Genomic DNA, 20,268 nt, shown 5'->3' on the forward strand with positions numbered 1-20,268 from the left:
CATGTCCAGACAGGGAACTATGAACGTCTGCACAAAGTTTCTTGGCGATGAGGTGTCCTTAGCAGGAATTAATGGATGATGGCGATGTCCTAAGGGACAATTTCAACAGTGCTACAAAGTAGGTTGTCAGAGTTTTATTATTACTTTTCCCAGTTGTGGATGGTGTTAAGAAATAATATTTTATTTCAATAATACAAATATACAAATAGATTAGATATAGAATAGATTTCAACAAGAAATGGGTCCTTGATTTGCTTAAACATCATTAAAGCTGATCTATCCAAAATCCACAGTCCATCCCCCCTTCCTAATTATATTTGTCAAAATGTGTACTTCTAACAAATAATAATTAGACAACTAATCTTCTAAGAATACAATGAACATTATCAGATACAGAGCAACATTCACATTCTACTAAATTCCTTCTACATTTCTTTTCTTTTTTTCTAACTGTTGGTAAATCCCATCAAACTACACCGCTTTAGTTAAAATATTGTTTACCTAGCTTTGAAGCTGTATATTTAAGTCTAATTGTGTGTGAATAATTGCTGTATGTGGAGTGTGTGTGTGTGTGCCGGGTGATTGCCGGGTGCTCGCCACTGGCTGAGCGGCAGTTGTGTTGGTTGGAGGAGGGAAGGGTGTGGCCCTGCTGGGTATCCATTACTCATAGGGGTACTTTGATGTGGGGCTGCTGGAGGGGGGCAAGTAATGTATGAAGAGGAGGGGAGGGCATGTCAGGGCAGGTGAGCAGATTCTACGCTCTCAGGAAAAGTATTGAGCCTGAGGGGGTGGGCCACAATCACACACACACACTCCTCCTCTTCCAACTTATAACTCTCATTCATCCTGCACACACACACACACACACACACACACACACACACACACACACACACACACACACACACACACACACACACACACACACACACACACACACACACACACACACACACACACACACACACACACACACACACACACACACACACACACACACACACACACACACACACACACACACACACACACACACACACACACACACACACACACACACACACACACACACACACACACACACACAATCCAGAACCTGGGCTTGGCCACCCTTCTCGTGCAGAGGAGAGAGACACTGGAAAAAGTTATGAACCTGATCTGCCTGTCTGGAGGTAAGAGAGGTCATTTCGAGAACTCACAGTAGTGAAACTCAGCCCGCCCTCGCTCTTTCTCTCTGCACTTCCCTTTGCTCTCGCCCCCTCTCGTTAGCAGGCCTTGGCTACACCGTGACACACATTTGAAATGCAAATCACAGGGTGACAGAGAAAGACCAATGTCATCTGATATACTATCGCCCGCTAAACACATCCTCGAAACATCAAAGAGCCAGGCAGCGAGCGCCTGCAGCCTGGGGGGGCAGATGACACTGATGAGGCTGCCAGTGCTAGCCGTGAAGAATAAACACAACTAGCCACACTCAGAGGGCTAACAGCAAGAAGAAAAAGAATGAACACTTAAATTTCGCTCCTTTCTGAGCAACCCATAAAAAGCCTAGGGAGGCAGTACCCGGCAGAATCAGATGGAGAGAACCGTGTTGAAACAGCTCTCAGAAGGCCTGGCAAAGATCGACCAAAGCCAACTCCCAGGTAAGTACAAAGTCTGGTGCTACCAATTCATACTCTACAGAAGACTGATGTGGCCGCTGAAAATGAGTGGAATCCCTTCATCCACCACAAGTAAGATGGATGGAAGGGCCAACTCATTCATCAGAAAGTGGTGGGGGCTGCCGTGATGCCTCTCTGAAACGGGCCTGTTTGGAAGGAACACCCTCCAACAAGCAGGAAAAGACCTGGCTCGTCTTAGAGTTAAGAAAGTCCACCGACCAGGCTGTAAGGAAGGCAAACATCAAGATTCCGACAGGGAAGTGGGATGCCCAAACAGAGGTCGACAGAGCCATCAGTCGCCTGCAACATCAAGAGATTGTCGGCAGAGTCCAGGCAGCAAGGGCAGGCCTAGGGTGGTTAGAAGCACCATGGTTCTGCTCCAAGGCCAACCGCAAAGAGAGGAAGGAGATGGTGGTGGTAGAGGTGAGAAGGTTAGAGGAAGAGCGCTATAAGATCAAGGCCGTGTCACATGGCCGACAAGGAAGCTGAACAACCTGGGAAGGAGTCATCAACCGAAACATCAGTTGGACAGACCTTTGGAAGATCCCGCAGGCAAGGCTCAGCTTCCTTATTCGTGCAACATATGACACGCTTCCCTGTTCTCGGAACCTTCACCAGTGGTTTGGGAGCGAAGAATGCTGCACGCTCTGCAACACCCCTAATGCAAACCACTGTAAGATCGCACTCTCCCAGGGACACTACAGGTGGCGCCATGACCAGGTCCTGAGGAAGCTAGCAGAGGTGTTGAAAGGCTGTCGACAGGGAAGCAGAGGGTTACCACCTTCAGAGAACCACAGCTCCATTGGCTTTGTCACAGAAGGTGGAGGGGGGAGAGACACTAGGCCAAAAGAAACACCTAGGCCGTTCTCCCCTAACCAGGAGTGGAACATGAGAGTCGACCTTGAAAGGGCAGCTTCGCTTCCCGGTTGAGATCACTGCTACGTCGCTCCGCCCGGACATAGGTCGTATTGTTTCCCTCAACAATATGAAGCTACAGCCAGGGAATGGCTAGCTTAGTATGAAGAGTGAAAACAGGGGGAATCAGGTAGCATGGATCTGTCAAAAGTCACAGTGCCCATTCAGAGCGAGATCATTGCTTGATCCTGGCAATTGCTGCGTATTCTGAGGAACCGCTCAAACAATCTGAATCAGCTTCACACTCAACACTGCACTCCCTCGGATCCTTAGCAGAACACCTGCCAGATGTGAAATCGACTGGATGAATGGTTCTGGAGATATGTGAAGGAAAGTCAAACATGAATACAAACAGACAAGACTCCTTCATTTATGGTTAAATAATGCTGCTACAGCACCACCTATTGGCCAAATGGTGCGAAATTTGTCATAGCCTTGACAGATGACACATGTCCACCAAATGTGGTTGCAATTGCACAAAGCGTTCAGGACCAGCTGTAGCATAACTGTATAGAATATCAAAACTCCCCAAAAGTAACTTTTCACGACTTGGTCCACGCACGTCCTGTACCAATATTGGTGAGGATTTCTCAAAATTTGTAGGAGTCACGAAAACAGATCCGCACACAGTAGTTATAGCACCACCATCTGGCCAAACTGCATCCAATTTGAATGCGAAACACACAAAGACAGACATTCCTGGCTTTACTGTTAGATTTACTGACTGCTACTACACTAACCAATCAACGACTACAGCTATATAAGCATATGAAATACCTCTAAAATCAATTACAGCTGTAAGTGTAAAGATATACTTTAATCATAGCACTTGACAGTAATACGTGTAATTAAGTGAACCACCTGAGTTCCACGGCAGGGAAAGCGATGTAAAGTGGGAGAGTTAAATCTCTGGATGGACAGACTCTTCTGATCTCACTCGGAACACAAACATAAACCCAACCTCTGATGCTTTCTTCTCACTTTGCCAAACATCTAGAGGGCCTTTTTTTTTTTTAAGCATCAGATGTGAAAGTTGCCACACAAGAAACTGCCTGATCCCACAGAAGAGCCACTATCTCTTTATTGTTTGTATTGCACTCAATCAAGAGATTCAGTCTGGAATAATCCCCCTTTGAGTGGAAAAAGACAGCCTTTTTGTAGGCTTGGTATCGGTATGTTGTTACATTCCTATAGCAGTGATGAGAGTATAACTAGAGGAGGGGGAGAAGGTGTCCTGCATGATTTCTCTCAGTTTGTGGCCAGGGCATGGCAGAGGTTTTTTTCTCTCACCGATGGGCGGCAACACAGAGAGTTGGGGGAAGCCAATTAGAGGGCCTTTCCCGGCCTTTTAAGAGGCAGATAATGTTCTTGTTTTCATAAAGCATCCTGTTATTTAATCAGGCCTGTAAGTGAGAGCCTGACAACCCTCCTACAGTGTAGAACAGCCTCCCTCCTCTCCTTCCCTCCCATCATTCCTGCCCTGAGCCCTCCATCTCATTCAACAGCTCTTGTAAGCCTCCAGGAATTCATTCTTGGAACAGGCCGTGCAGTAAGCCATGTCTTTCGGCAGAGCAAACACACACACACGCACACACGCACGTACACACACACACACACACACACATGCACACACACAGCACAAGTGAACACACACACACGTCTCTAAATGAAACAGACAACTTTTTAAGCTTTTTCTTAAAAAGATAGTTTTTTTAAACTTTATTTGTGCACCACTTTGATTTCACAAATACTGTACATTACATCCTGACTGTAGATCAACGCAAATCCCATTTGAGTTAAATCACCGTGACGTTTGTATATGAAAGAAAAGAAGACCTGCCACATCTATGACATTTATGGTAGCTATTTACAAGCAGTGAAAAAACAGATTTGAAAACTACCGGTTCACACCTCAGGGCTTTTACAGTCCAAGTTAATATTAGAGAGGATACAGATTTAGCTTTTATTTTCATAGCTCAAAAGAAAATCACGTAAACAATTTATTGACAAAGTTTGAAGTAGTATTCAGAGCCTTTACTTAAGTAAAAGTAGCAGCATTGTAGTAATATTCAGTTTCCTGTAAAATTCCTGCACGTGGCTCTTATTAGGGCGCACTCACACTGTCCTTCCGCACCGCGACCCGGGCTTTAGGGTACTTGTCCCCCCTCCCTCTCCCCCCGCGCCCCAGCCCCGTTTGTACTCACTGTACTGCCTCGGCCTCGGCCAATGCTTCTTGCTGTCCATACGTCATCACGCCGTAACACGTCACGCGCATTGATCGCGTGTGTGGCTTTGTTTACAAATCTTTCCATGACCTCAGAGTTTTTGTGCGTCTTGTCGACTGTTTTTGAACATTTTCATCCGACTGAATCTGCAGTAAACACTCCACCTCCGCATCACATCAACGTGAACCTTTCACCGCCATTGTTGTTGTTGTTAAATGTCCGCGCATGGTCCGTCCTTCTATTTTCTATGTCCGAACAGGCGCACATAACGCTACCGCCGTAGGGCTCGTACTCGTGCTTGTACACGTGCGCACGCTCGTGCTCGTACATGTGCAAACGGCTCCGCTAAAGCCCACCTCTTTCAAGTGGGCCGTGGGCGCTGTCGGCTGTTATGCGCGGAAAGGGTGCACTCACACTGCTTGAAGGTACTAGGCTTTAGCTGAAAAAACGGTTTTGGCCCGGTACAGAACGACAGTGTGAGTGCGCCCTTAGTTACTCCTGATGCTGCTGAGGACATGTCATTGTGCCTGGAAGGAGAGACCCCCCCCCCCCCCTCTTCTCCCCTTTTTTTGTATTCCCCCTTAAATTAATTTATTCATTTTTGTTAACAGTTTTATTTTTCTAGAAATGTTTTTTAACTTGCCTACCTACTTACGTTGTATTTTGTTTGGTTGCTTGCTTGCTTGTTGTGGCCGCATCTGACAGGGGTTGTTGGGAGGGATGGTGGGATTCGTGTTGGTTTTTTTTTTTTTTTATCTCTGTTCCTTTTTCACTTTAAGGCAGACACACTGTGCGCCTGTTATGCTTTCTCTTGTGTACTTGTCTGCAAAGTTTAATAAAAAAAAGTCCTGCACGTCCCGTTGCTTGTAAGCAGAATGTTGTCACTGCTTGAGGTTGGGAACTGTTTTATATATTGTTGGCTATTTTGACAGTGTATCTTGTTTCATAAATCGCAAACAGATTTTGAATTAAAATGCCTTTAATAACCTGCAGTGTTGTGAATGATAACTATAGCTGCCAATTAAACAAAAACAGAAATGTCTTATAAAATAGTTATAAAATAGCATCAAATGTAGTTATATCCCACCACCGTTTACTGGATATTATTACGAGTTCTTTCAGTAGGCTCGGTGGATGATTGATCTTTGGGCGTGGAGTCACCTTACGTATTTTTCTTCTACATTTCAGTAAAAACAAGACCAATGGTGGACACCCACCAACTCCTTCAACTCTGTGGGTGGTGTTGGCTCAACTGTATTCAACACAGCGCTCAAATGTTCTCATTTTACAGGTAAACGGCACACTAATATATGTTTCTGAAGCGAAACATTTGCAATACACTTGCAAAAGTGCAAAGTGGATGGGATCTGTCAACTTAATATACGTCACAGAGTTGGTCGATCTTCACCTTAAGAGTCGTGCTAGCAGCTCAGCGAGGCTGTATTACAGCAGTGCTTTGAGATGATCAATTTAAAACTGGACCTGATGATGGTGCTGGAGGAAATTCATGGCAATCAAAACCCCAAATGTGAACCTCATCATGGCGCTCATCGAAGGTCACCGAACATCAGTAGTTTGAGATATTTCAGTGTGGACCAAAGTGGTGGAGCGACCGACCACGACATCCCAATAGTTACAGTGCTAGCATGGCTAAAAATGTGTTTCTGCTGGCTGGCCTGTGTACTCATTATCTACCAAGTAGGTCAGGGCTCTTCTACTATATTGTTCCAGTGGGGCCACATTCTTGGAAAGCTAAGGGCCCAGGGGCATGGACGATTCCCTGAGCTATTATTCTCGTTGCACTGGACACAACAGACCACCACAGTTTCAAAACTTCAATTGCGATACATTGCAAAACTAGCCTAATCATGAACAATAACAAGAACATAAATGTATGGAATAAGGCCAAGTGCTAGATTTCATTTTCTCTGTCACACAAGCTGTGATATAGCCTTTACAAGACATCATAATTTGATCAGTTCTGACAACATTTCCTGCAAACATCTATTACCATCTTTCTTGTTTTCTGTCTCCTTCTCTGTCTTCAATTATCTATCCAACTACTTATTTTAAACAGCCAGCTCATCCCCCCACAGGGACCGAGAGCTACGGACCTTTGACAACAGTGGCATGCAAATGAGTTCTTTCATATATAGTATTATATTATTATATTTAGGGTTTTATGATAGTCTTCCGAGCCTCTAAAGAACCGCATAAAATGTGGGTCCATAAAAAAAATCTCACAAAATGTCCAGGCTTGATAGCTATAAGGCATTTACCCCATGCAAATGTGAGTCTAAATAGTATCATTGTGTCCTAGTGAATTATATAGTGTAGTGTAGAGCCTCACTGTTTGCCCTGTGAATCTGTTTTGTCGAACCCCTGTTAAAAGCCAAAGCAGGAGGGGGTGGGCACTTGGCAGTGACCTACCTGAGTCAGAGTTAAACAGGTTCATACTGTAGAGGAGAAACAAGAACTCACTCCCTTCGCCTGCAGTGTCGGACTCACAAGACCTGTTTGCTCTAAACTCTGGGAGATGCTTGGGTGCTCTCTTGCTTGCCTGGGGAAGTAGTTATTGGTAACACAAATCTGTCTACTTTCCACTTCACTTTCAGCAGCAGCGTGCCCTTGCCCAAGCCTGAGGCGAGCCAGAAAAAAAGAGAGAAAGTTAAAGAGGCAAAGACGAAGACAGAACGCAAAAGACGTGGGGACACAGGGAGATGTCTTTTTTTATGGGAATGTTTCACTTAATCTCATAAAGGCAGCGTGAAAACCTCCATCTGTTTGCTGAGCAGTTCAAAAGAGACTCCACATGCCTCCGCTTGCTGCTATATAAAAACAACATTCTAATGTAGATCTTAAAGAGGGCCAGCGGCTCAGCCTGCACAATGAGAAGTGGGATGTGCCAGCCGCACCGATGGAGGGTGGGAGGGTGGAAGAACTACTTAGGCAAACAGAGGGGGATGAGTGCAGCAGAGAGGGACTGACGACGACAAAAAAGGAGGAGAAAGATGTGAAAAGGTCAAATCAAAGCAACAAATTTTCCTGTCAACAGTCCTTTTTGCGGCCTGCTAGATGTGACCTTGGAGCACTAGACAGACCGGACTGGTGTGGGTCGCCCTCTGGCCTCGTCTGCCACTCCTCTGAATCAACCCATTCACCTCTCCACCTCTCTGACTCTCTCCTGCTTTCTGTTCCCTTCTCCTCTCCCTCTTCATGTTTCACCATGGGGCTTACCAGTCGCCTTTGTCATTAATCGAGGAATGTCCTGGCTGCGAACGACATCTCATGTTTTATCGTGGCTCTTGGATTCAAGGGCAGCACCTTTACAGTCAGGGCCCCACTTTTCAAGCTGTGAAGCCAAAACTGGGCTTTCTCTTTCTCAATTTAACCCCAAAGTAGGCATAACACTCTCATTACTGATGAACCAAACACAAATAAATTAGTTACAAATACAAGATAATAATTTCTTTGATCCATTCAGAGGTCAGTGAGACTGCAGTGTGATGCCTCTGTAGTCGGGTTTTCCTGCACACTGGTGCCTCTGCACACCTCCAGGCCTCCTCTCCCCATAGCCGGGGCAAGACCAGGCCCGATCCCATCTGCAGAGCTATTTTGACAAGCCACCCCCCTAAAAAACTCCAGAGTTCAAACTGCTTGAAGATCAAAGGACTAATACTGCAGTAATAATAAGTTACTGCCCTATGAACGCCTCATTCATCGGGGAGAGGCAGTGATATAGTACAGTTGTAACTGGAGGGCCATTAAGCACTCATCATATGATTCTATTTGCCATCCCCGTGTGGAAAAACATCTTCAGCTCTGCAGGCAGACCGAGAACTAAGCATGAACTCCAACCAGTAATGCCAAAAACCTGAGATGATAAGGAAGTGCACTAACATCTCTCTCTGTGTGACGAAATCTACAACGCTCCAACTCTGTCTCAGCACTTTGTGTATCTCTACCCACCTCACCAAGGCTGCAACCACACACCCCATCAACATCCCCTTTCAGCCAGCTGAAGGTGTCTCCCAACCATTTTGAAATGAACAATTTGGCACCAGACGGTATCATCTAGGCTCTGTCTGTCTCTGTGAGCATGACTCTGCGTTCTATTTTTAGGGCAGCATTTTTCCCAGATCATCCGCGCCGACGACAACCTGATGAAACCATGATGAAACCCTGACCCCCGCACGCTTCCTTTGAAGTGTCAAGTGAGAGATGTGCCGCCTTAATACAAACGCCCTGAGAGGCAAACACTTTGCATTCTCCAGTACCAGTAGCAGGCAAGAGGGTGGCGTGCTCGCCCTCAGGGAGCAGATAAGCAGCCTTGCGTGCATAGACGCTCCCATAGGCAAATGTACAGTGTTTATGCATGTTTATATATGTTTATATATGTGTGTGTGTGTGTGTGTGTGTTTGCACAATTGCAAATACATAATTGCTTGTGATAGAAGATTGCTTTCTCTTACAGGAAATAAATAATCAGGCTTCATTAGATTTTAAATCATTGTTGCCTTTAAACAAGTGTTTTCAATAGCTGAGGTCATTCTATGTTTTCTGAGTAAATAAGTTCATTTCAAGGGTCATTTGAATGACTGTACACCAAAAAACGTTTTATGCTGGTTCAAAAATAAAACCGTTCCTGCTGCCCGAACAATGTGAGTTGAATGAACTTAGTATGAATAATTGGCATTTGCTAAAGTGGTCTCAGAAAGTGTAAAATCAACTGCAAGTTTGATGAGTTTGAGATAAGGTGCAGAGGAGAGGCATGGGGCAAATAATGCTTTTTCACGTGCACTACAAATCTAAAATGAACTAGACATTAAGCAGCAGGGCTCAATGTGTGAACACTCATCTTATTCAGTCAGACAGCCCTCTAGTACAATACCAGGTAATCTCTGAGTGACTTCATGTGCGAATACAGGCGCTTAGTCTTTGGTGCATCAGCGGAGTTGAATGAGCCATCTTGATGACGTTAAAGAAGAAGAAGAAGAAGAAGAAGAAGAAGAAGAAGAAAGAGGGCAACGAAAGTGCTGAACTAAAGAGACGACGAGATTCAGGATCTTCTGTCATTAAGAATGAACACCAAAATCATCAGATAAATTCAAAAGAACAGCAAGAGACTCAGTTGATTGCGACCAAATTACGAAACAGTACTTCGACGTGGTGAAATCCATGTCATGTCCTCCCCCCTGCAGGTTTTACCCCCTCGCCTAAACCAAACAGAGTATTTCCAGTAAGTGAGAACACGTCTGACCATATGTGTCATTTATCCTGAGGACGCTGGGGACATGTCCTCACCGCTTTTAACTAGTATAATTTGTTAAAATAATAATAATATTGGATAGTTGCAGACAGACACATTAAAGTTAGCTTAAACATGCTACGAAAACACGAAAGGAAGTGCTACTTTGAAAAAACAAATCTAAGTATGGATCATAATGTCGTATGACTTTTTCAACAAAGTTATGAAATAATAGTTATATTTATTTATGTGAAAAAAAATGTCCCCACCACTTTTCAAAGCAAAGTGATGCCACTGCGTCGGACACGGAGAATCTCCTGTTGTGTGCTGCATGTATGAAAGAGAATCTCTGGACCTGATTCTACGGACATTATCTGTGGTTCATACAGACACTGCATTAGGTGAGAGGGACAGGAGCATGCTGGTGATCTAAATATGAAGTAAGTAAGTTATTGTAGTTTGACTGCTGATTTGACATATTTAGCCTCAGGGGGAGCTGCAGCTGCACAGTTATCTCGACTGTGTGGACACAAACACAGTGTCAGAGATCGAATCCCTGCTTTAGAAACTAAATTTGATGAGCTGAGGGAACATTCAGCCGTTTATTCATTCAACTTATCATTTGAAATGAACAAACTTCCAATCAAGTGAATTCAGCACCAGCCTTGAAATGAATAAAACATATACATACATGTTAAGCGACAAAAAAATTAGATGATTCCATTAAATGAATGTTTATGTTTTACAGAGTTTTAAAGGTCCTGCCTAGTTTTCTACAGGAAATCTGTGTAACAAGTGAAACTGGGATGAAAATAGTATTTTCTCAGCTTTTCATTAGGAAAAAGAGGTCCCTGGAAGAAATATTAGCTGGAACTTGTTAAGAGGGACATATTTTGCAATCCACACATATACACATGCAGGTGATATTCCAACAGCTTCTATTTCGGAGAGGTACTTCCCACCGAGCGGCACTGTAGACATCTCACTGTTTGTGTATAAAAGTTTTGCGGTGATGCTGTCGACAAGTTCAAATTGGAGCTGTGTTCGTCCAACATGCCTACAGTAACTATGCAGAGCCATTGCATCGCAGTGAGGGGAGAGAAAAAGGGAAGAACAGAAAAGTGAGAAAGGGGGAGCAACAAGCTGCTAATCGCCAGTATCTGGGAAAAGAGAGCCAGCATCTGAAAACAACACCTCTCGAAGCAAACAACACGGGACAGATAGCTGTGCCATCACCTCAGAGTCAATGTTTAGCTTAGCAACGCTGGCACCAGGCGAGAAACCCCACTGAGGACAAGACATGTGGATGAGAGCTGCAGCCACAGCTGGGGTGTGTTACGCTGAAAATATCCAGACAGATGCCACAGGAGTAACGCACGCACCTTTAGGCCAGAGAATTTTCCACCAATTTAAGGTGACAGGATGAGTGGAGAGAGTGCAGCAAAGAAGCATACCCTCTGCAAATCACTCACACCTATTTGGTAGTGATGACAGCACTGAACTGAGCTGAATGACAACAATGCTGCAGGTCGAGGGGACATCTGTTAAGCTGCGACCTGTCTAACCTCTGAGTGTCCCTGTGTTAACCTGTAAACTGGAAAACCTGCAGTTCAAATACTACTGTGTGTGATTGATTATTTATACACTAATAGACATGCTTGCTCACCTACAGCTGTGTTTGCAGCAGCCTTGGGCCAGTTAGTGTCGTTTTAAGACTACCCCAAAGGTCATTCGGACAAGCAGCCTGTTACATCCCGTGTTTATGTTTATTGTGGCCATAATAATAATGATGGGAGCGAAAGAGGAAATCAGGTGACGTGTTAAGAGCAACATTGTCTGCGTATGGAGGAGGTCAGGGTGGATGGTCAAACAAACACAGGACTGAGACTGCTGTTCATGTACAAATGTCAACACTGACATATTTTAACTTAAGTTAACTTGTGAGTTAAGTACATATCTATGTCCCCAACCCCCAGGGGGTGGTCAGATGCACTTAAAGAATGGTCGCCAAATTATTTTTTTTTTTATTGAAATATATGTGAAGTTAACATGGTATTAACAAAGATAGAGCAGCCTATTTGTGAAAATAAAAACATTTAATTTCCACAAGTGCTTCCGGCTCTATAGGGGAGCTACTGTAGCCACTTGGGTAGCCCTCCACAGATACAATCGTCAATAATTATTATGTAAATCATTTAGTATTGTATGCAACATAAAAAGGTGTGTATAGGCTTTAGCCCGCAATTAACATTATTCTAGGCCCAGTTTAACGTGCAACTGAATTTTATTCAATATATGTAGTAGGGGCTCCCTGCTCTGACTTTCTTTCAGCTAAGGGGTCCTTGGCCTAAAAAACCTTGAAGACCCCTGTATTAGAGGGCAGGAACAACAATCTGCCGGTATGTGGTTGTAGATGGAAACATGTCATGTGATGACATGATGGCTGACAACAGCCTCCTATTGACATTAAACCGATTTAATCGCTTATTTCTCTTCCACATATATTTGTGTACACTCGCCTCATTGCCCCAAAGGTTAAAAATATCTCGCCAACCCACTGTCCTACCCCACAGCGAGACGAGGAGACCTAATTTCATCCATCCCAAGAGTCATCTAACCCTGCTGCCTTTTCCACCCCAAATTTAACTCAATGCTGTTGAATTGTTTTCCCAATTCTCTCTTTCTCTGCCTCATTTTGGGTCACCAAAACCACTGTTCCAAAACCCACACATGACTGTGAAATGCAAAGCACACCACTGGCTTTTGAAGTGGTGACAAAAAGAGGAATGCACTTTCTCGTTGAGGAGGGAAACCTGAAGTATTCCTCTCATTGTTAAGCCTCTCACAAAGCCAAGCCCTCCCTGAAAGGTCTCCCTGAGCGATAAAGGCTTGTTCCTATGCTTGCTAATCTCCCCGATTGCACAGAGCTTGTGTTAAAAGTACACTGCCGTACAGTATAATTACTGCCCTGCCCCCCCATGCACAGATTCCACCATGTCTGTGACCTTAGGTTTCCCTCCGATAACTAGGCACTCAGGTGGTTAAGACAGGACACCGATACCAACCGTATGAATACAGCGACTATCTGTACCTAATGGGCAGAAAATCTCAGACAAGCTGTGGTCAACAAGCAGCAACCCGAGGTTTGTCTTGGGGACTGGAACCTGAATGAGATTCCTGTTGCTCAAGACTTTTCCTTGTCCAAAATATTCTTTGTCTGTGTGCCATGGGAATGCGCTCTCCTGTGTAATGACAACAGAAGACTTATCACCTTGTTTTCCTGTCCTTGGACTTCTAACACAGCAGTGTCACGGACATCCATGACCACTGACCACTTATTTTCAATCTCAAACTTTGTCGGCTAACACTTTGGATGGCAACATTTTACTCTGCCTGAGTTCATCTCTTCACCTAAGTATTTTTGATGAACTCTACAAGCAGAGTAGAGCGGAAAGAAGTGACCTAACATATCGTACAAATTCCCCATGAGTATTTTTGCTCTTTCTTAAAATCAAATGTAAGTGTTCAGCCATGTAAGCAGTTATATAGGAGGGCTTTGAGGGCTAAACGCTAACATCAGCAGGCTCCCAGTGATAATGCCAACATGCTGATGCTAGGTATTATGACTGAGGCTGATTTAGTCAGAAACCAAAGTATTGGATGAATTGAAATTTCAACACGCTATTGACCAAGTAAAATAAAGGAATTATCAAAGTTATCTGTATTAAAAATTCATTCTGAGGGGAACATGAAAGTGTGTAACCTACCAAACTATATGGCAATCTAACCAAAAGATGTAGAGACATTTTTGACAAAATCATGAATGTGAGCCTCATGCTGGGGGTAGATGATCAAACTCTTTAGGATCCATCCTCTGGGTACCATGAATGTGCAAACTTTTTGTGTCAGAATTTCTGGGCCAAAGTGGTGGACTGACCAGCCAACAGACCAACATTGCCCTACGCAGAGCCACACCTGCTGGCTAGACATGAGACAGGACTTAACTGCATATAACCATCCTGATAGTCCAGTAAAAGAAAAAGGCAAAAAAAACCCCAATATATTACAACTGTTGTCCCATACCAAACCTTACTGAAATATCCCCACAACAATGATGAACTAACCTTTGGTGCTTAATACTCTAGGAGTTATATCTACGTTGAAATTCAACAAAAGTGAGTTTTAGCATCACCAGCAGTTAAGGCATTAGTTTAGCTATTTTAATCGAAATCATAGATCAACTCAAATCAGCTTTATTTATATAGCACCTTTCATACATATAAAAATGCAGCCCAAAGTGCTTTAAATTAAAAAAAAATAAAAATAAAATAAACCCCCTTATATATAACATCTATATGGTAGACACTATATATATCAACTATCTAATTTACTTGGATTTTGTGGTGATAGGCCACATCTGAAGTTTACACAGATGTTATTATGGAAAAAAAACACATATGACTTTGACAATGTTTTAAAACATTACTATTAATTAAGAAACACCTTGAAATGTCATGTCATGGACACATGTTCAAACAAATGCATACCAATATTACCTGCACCAATTCTGTCACAGCACCACAGGAAGAAAGGAGGCTACAGCTGCTGTTAACACTGTTTGCTGGGGGGTTATGATTCTGCTTGTGTAGGACCGTGGATAAGGGCACGGCCTGACAAAGGTGCCAATTGTTCGCCTTTATTAAAAACCCTGGGAGTGTGGCTTTCTTTTTAATATCTGCATCGTAGTGAAAGGATCGACAGACAGAGGATGCTGGCTCAGGAAAATACAGTCACAACAGCGTCTATTTCAAAATACAGAATAAATGGCAAACTTCAAATTACATCATGAGCATAATGAGTGCACTGACTGAAAAGAAGGCAGTCATTAGGCTGCCGGACTAAAAGCTAAGTACTTCCTACTGAGATATCTTCACATTGATGGTGAGCTAAGACAGTGGCTAACTTTAGCAACAGAGGAAATGGGAGGGAAAAGACAGTGTCATCAGGGTCAAACAGGCACAAACAGAGGAATGTGGTAAGTGAGTCTTATCGTTTCTTAAAAGAGAAGGAACGACGGTGTCAGATCTGACAAAGCAAAACAGAGTCAGTGAACAGTTAAAAGCAGGAGAAATATTTGGAACATCCACACTGCTGCTTGATAGATAGGGTAAAGATAAGCCCAAAGCTCCTTCGACATAAGTTTTGAAGCTGTTGAAATGATCGTCACAGTGCAAACCTATCTCCAGAGAAGCAGAAGGAATATGAAAGGAAGGTACCTTTTGCTCAAAGACTGAAAAACAGATTTTGAAATGTGCCCACTAGGGTTTTCAAACTTTTTATGCAGTGGTGTAGAGTTTATCTCATACTGGAAACAGTAAGAATGTCAAGGTGTCAGTGTCTCTATGCTTCAAAGGTGAAAGAGAATAACCTAAGGCACATTCATTGGTGCAGAGGTGCACGGCCCTTGCTGGCCTTTGGCAAACAGTCCAGCTTTTGACTAATAGAAAGTAGTCAAAGTTTGTCCCTTTGAAGACAACCGTGCAACTGTCTGGAACAGACAAGCATATAATGAATTTTCTTGGGAGAGAAATCAAAGTGAAACCCAGAAGTCTGCTAACACTAATGCATTTCATACTAGCCAAATGTCCATTGTGTACCTGCTGCTTTTTGCATTACTCTCAAAAGCTGAAATATGCCCCTTTTTCCAGATGTTCCCCTGTGTTCCTCCTGCTTGACTTGTCTCTGATGAACTGGAGATGCTGGACTCTGCTACTGAAGGAAAAGAAGCCAAAGGCAGCTGCCATTGCATTTCCAGCCCCTGTCTTTACTAAAAACAGCAGGCAGAAATAGCCTGAGGTCACTGTCACCCCCTACAGATAATCTGACACAAGAAGACAAAAACACTGTCGTGAGGGCCCTGATTTATTCCTTCTTCCCTTGTTTTCAACCACTTCCTCTCACTAGGACTTCTCTTCCTGGCCTGAACGTTTAGGCCACACTAGAAGACATATTTACCCATTCGGACTAGTTTTCATGACTTGTGCTGAACAAAGTATAAACAGTACATATGGAGTATATGTGGAGCCATCATCATCAATAGAATTCATCAATTAATACAATTATCTGTTATACTTTTTATTACAATGTAAAAAGGGTAAAATATAACTATAAACGTTTGTACATTTGCTTTAACCTCCAATAACTTTGAAAAAGAGAAAAGTTTTAAAAAAAGAAAGAAAAAAAGTACTTTATTTAAAATTGTAGTAGATCACAAGCTAATTTTATTTTTTTTCAGCTCCTTCATTTTATTTTTTGCATTCAAACAAGCTTAAAAAAAATACAACCACGGGCGCTAAAAAAATATTTTGTCTGAATTAATATTTAAATCTTTTTGACGGGTTTGACAATTAATTTCTGTCATGTTCTGTTTCCGTGGTAGCAGCCAATAGCGTTGGGCGTTGCTGGTTGCCAGGTTTGTCTGTTGTTGGGTGCAGCTACTGTCGGGTGGCACTGGGTGAAATAGAGTTTACCAATGCAGCTGCTTATTTGTCCCAGCAGCTGAGTGAGCGGAGACGGGCAAAAACCAGAGTCAGTGTAGGCCAAGCATTCACTCCATGGACTGAGATAAAGGAGAGAAACGGCATTAAAACACACGGCCAAACGGCTACGTTTCTCCTTGATCGGTAAGCTAACTTTCATCTTCACTTAGCTGTAACGGTAACTGTAACTGTCGGTCAAGCTCCTCTACCATACTTGTTTTTATGGTGCGATTTGCCGGAGGGGACGGGTTCAAACAGGCTCCGGTCTCCTGTAGGCTACTAGACCGGGTGTGACGAACATGACAACAGGACTGCTGGAATTATTTTTTGTTGTGGTTACTACAATCTTGAGACACTAGATGGCAGTGTTCTGCTCATTCTACATATTCAACCTTTAAGTTCTCTAATTCCTATTTTTCTTCTGTATAATAATGAAATGGGCATGCTCATTTTAGGGACAGCAGATGAAAATGTCTCTGTTCTGTCCTGCATTATATGTTTTACTTGAGTAAAAGGTTTAGCATCAACTTGTACTTAAAGTACCAAAAGTAAGTACTCATGATATAGAAGGGACTATTTCAGTATTATACATATATTATATTTCTGAATTATAATCAGTGATGTGTTGATGGGGCAGCCGGTAAAGGTGCTGAGTCACTTTATATATTGCTGGGTTGCTTAACCTCTAAATATATATCATCATTTATTATTTTTGTTGAAATTTCCATCCACAATGTAAATTTGCAAAGTAACTAGTAATTAAAGCTGGGATATAAATGTAGTGGAGTATAAAAAGTAGCAAAACTCAAGTAAAGTAATACTGCAAATTTGTACTTACATACAGTACTGGAGTAAATGTACTTAGTTACACTAAGTTCATCACACATACACACACGCACGCACGCACGCACGCACGCACGCACGCACGCACGCACGCGCGAAAACCCTGGTTAAAAAAAAAAAAAGGATTACTGCACAATCAGACCAAAACCCTTTTCATCTGACAGGGGCAGAATCAATAAGCGAGGCTTTCTATGAGAGTCAACAAGTTCAGACACGGACCAAAGACTCAATCACTGTAAAAGCTGTTTTGACAGAACCGTGGATTCTTACTGATGGTTGTTTCACAGATCTGCATTTGGAGGAAGTCAGCTCGCTCAGTGTCTCAAAAAAGCACAGATTACAGCATTTATTCAGAGCAAAGTGAGCCTCATGTGGAGTTCAGAGTCGCCCTCCTGGCACCGCTGCGAAGCCTTTCTTGTTGAGTCATGTGTTGCTCCGTGACTTAGCTTGAGAACCTTTCCAAGGCTTTAGTGTAAACAGAAAAGACAGGCCGGCGAGTGGAAGGCAGATGGATCACTTCTAGCACAACATGCTGGCAGAGAAGGCCTGTGGCCTCTGCTTGTGTTGTGTTGTGTAATGATGCAAAACCACTGGAGCAGTGGGGGGGAGCTGCATCTGACCCTTATTTAATAACTGCACAAAGAGTATGTCGGGATACTCTTTGGATATTTCTGATATTACATTTTTCTCGTAGCACCGTCACTGTTTCATAAGATGTTGGACTCCATCACAATTAATAACTCAATTAAAAAAATATAGCTGTAATGAGAAGAATCACTTTGCTATGCCTTTGAACTTATTTTAAAAGGAGTGTGATTTATTGTTCATCATGTGTGCTTTATTCTTATTTCCTACAGAATATATCTCTCTTTGGGAAATTCTTCTTGTGTGTGATGAACCTTTCAAAATATATGGCATTGTAGGAGTATCAAAGACTTCTACTTCAAACTTTCACTGAGGTAGCAGTACTTTGAAAACTGCTCATTTCATACAAATATGTGAGTGTGGGTGAGAGGTGGGCAGTGGTGCAGAATGTACCAGGAGAGGGCGATGGTTAAATGCACAACTCATTGAGGGTGTCTGGAGAAAGTGTGGGATATTTCCATTTTCATTTTGAAGATGTCCTTCACTGTAAAACATAGGTGCAGCACATTCATCCTAAGGGATAAACTAAGGGAAGAGCTCAGATCGCTGCACATCAGCAGAGAAATCTGCCTGGTCCATGATGTCTGTGAGGATAAGAGCCTCTGAAAACCAAAATAAAAACAACGGACAACAATGAAACTTTATCCTCCGAGGTTCTGAACGTCACTTTGTTTGGTTTACAGTCTATTCTGAGTGTGTGTGGTGCAACACGAACCCTCTGTGGCCGTTGAGGTATCTATAGATCAGTGGGGCGGGTTACAGTCAGACTAAACTGTAAACAAGTCCCATCCAGAGACCATGGCTGACCCGGCACCGCACATCCCAAACCATCTGATTCATCCTCCTCAAAGGGCTGAGAGCAAGCTCCTCAACAGCTGCATGATGAATCCCCAATAAATCCACCACGACGACCGAAAGCTTTGAATCTCGCTAAGAAAGCAAGGATGCAGGTGGCTGGAGTGGACTTTATTGCAACACATACTTTCCAGACGACCAAAACAACAAGAAAGATCCCACTCCCCTCCCCTCGCTCCTTCACTTCTCCTGATTTCAAAGGCCATCTGCAGCGAGGGAGAAAGCACTCGGAAGCAACAGCCTTTTGTTTAAGGGGACTTTTGCATGAGGGGGGCGCCCGTGTTTTGTTTATGGGACAACATAGAGTTGCCATTAAGGCTTTAATCAAAACTGTTTTCTGGAGTCAGCCCTGAGTGACACCCCTCTTCCCCTCTTTGGCCCGCTCGCCTTGGTTCCCACTGAAGGAGCAACAGGAGGAGGAAGAAAGGAGCGGGGAAGTGTGGGAATGTCTCTACATTGTCGCCACGGCGGGCAGCTCCTAAACATGGCTTTAAATTAGGGGAAAAGAAAACACAGGCTAAAAAAAGGCAGTCGCCTAACTATACTCCTGCCTGCTAATTTGTCACCACTTGAAAAAAAAGGGGAAAAAATAGCAACTGTTTTAAATCACACTACTTTCAAGTTAGAATATGCCATTCAGTGTGTGTATGGTAGGATACTTAAACACAAGGGGTCAACTCCATTGCAGTTGCACATACATCTAAACTTTTGTGGGTGGAATCTATGGTGCTCTGGCTGCGTTCATATTAGAGGGAAGCAGAAATGGAGAACGCCGAGTGTCTGGTTCTGGCTGGCCGGCTTGCTGGCTGGCTGGGATCGGACCAGTGACAGCTGGGGCTTGAAAGTCTTACATCCAAAGCCAGGGCTCACTGCCACTTGCTACATAGCAGCGCTGAGCTAAGCCCACCCCCTTCTGTCCAAGCCCTCACTCTGAAAGATCACTGTCCCGAACAAAACATTAAGCTCCTGCCAAATAATTCCTTCTAAAACCATCTTCTCTTTAAAGTCTCAATCCAAGAGCGGAAGGGGAACTGGAGAGAAGACAAGATGGCAAGATGGTCTATCTGTCTGCTGCCATGTCTGAGGGGGGGGAGGGGTCACAGAGAGGAGAGTTTCTCAGAGCGTTCAACTTGGAAAAAGGCATGAAGCGTTTTCAACGGTGTGTGTGTGTGTGTGTGTGTGATCTGTACCTTATCGAGCAGCGGAAGACAGCGGGTTACCCTGTGCTCCAGTTTGACAATGGTGATGAAGTCACTCTCTTGTCGTTCATCCTCGCTTGTGTTGCACAGAGACAGAGGGTGATACTGAAAAAAAGAGAGGAATATGTTATCAAC

The 20,268-nt window shown here is 43.4% G+C and overlaps 1 protein-coding gene across 2 annotated transcripts in view; it reads right to left on the reverse strand.

Annotated features, from left to right (window-relative positions):
- The window catches only part of rnf43 (ring finger protein 43), a gene marked incomplete at its 3' end in the record, with an annotated part of 87,502 nt that overhangs the window by 13,573 nt on the left and 53,661 nt on the right, over positions 1–20,268 (reverse strand). For both annotated transcript variants that reach the window (XM_083927432.1, XM_083927431.1), the window contains exon 2: positions 20,125–20,238. In XM_083927432.1, the coding sequence (XP_083783558.1) occupies positions 20,125–20,238 (114 nt within the window). The remainder of the gene's footprint in view (positions 1–20,124; positions 20,239–20,268) is intronic.

The sequence above is a fragment of the Echiichthys vipera genome, assembly GCF_963691815.1.
Source record: "Echiichthys vipera genome assembly, chromosome: 14".
In the NCBI taxonomy this organism is placed as follows: domain Eukaryota; kingdom Metazoa; phylum Chordata; class Actinopteri; order Perciformes; family Trachinidae; genus Echiichthys; species Echiichthys vipera.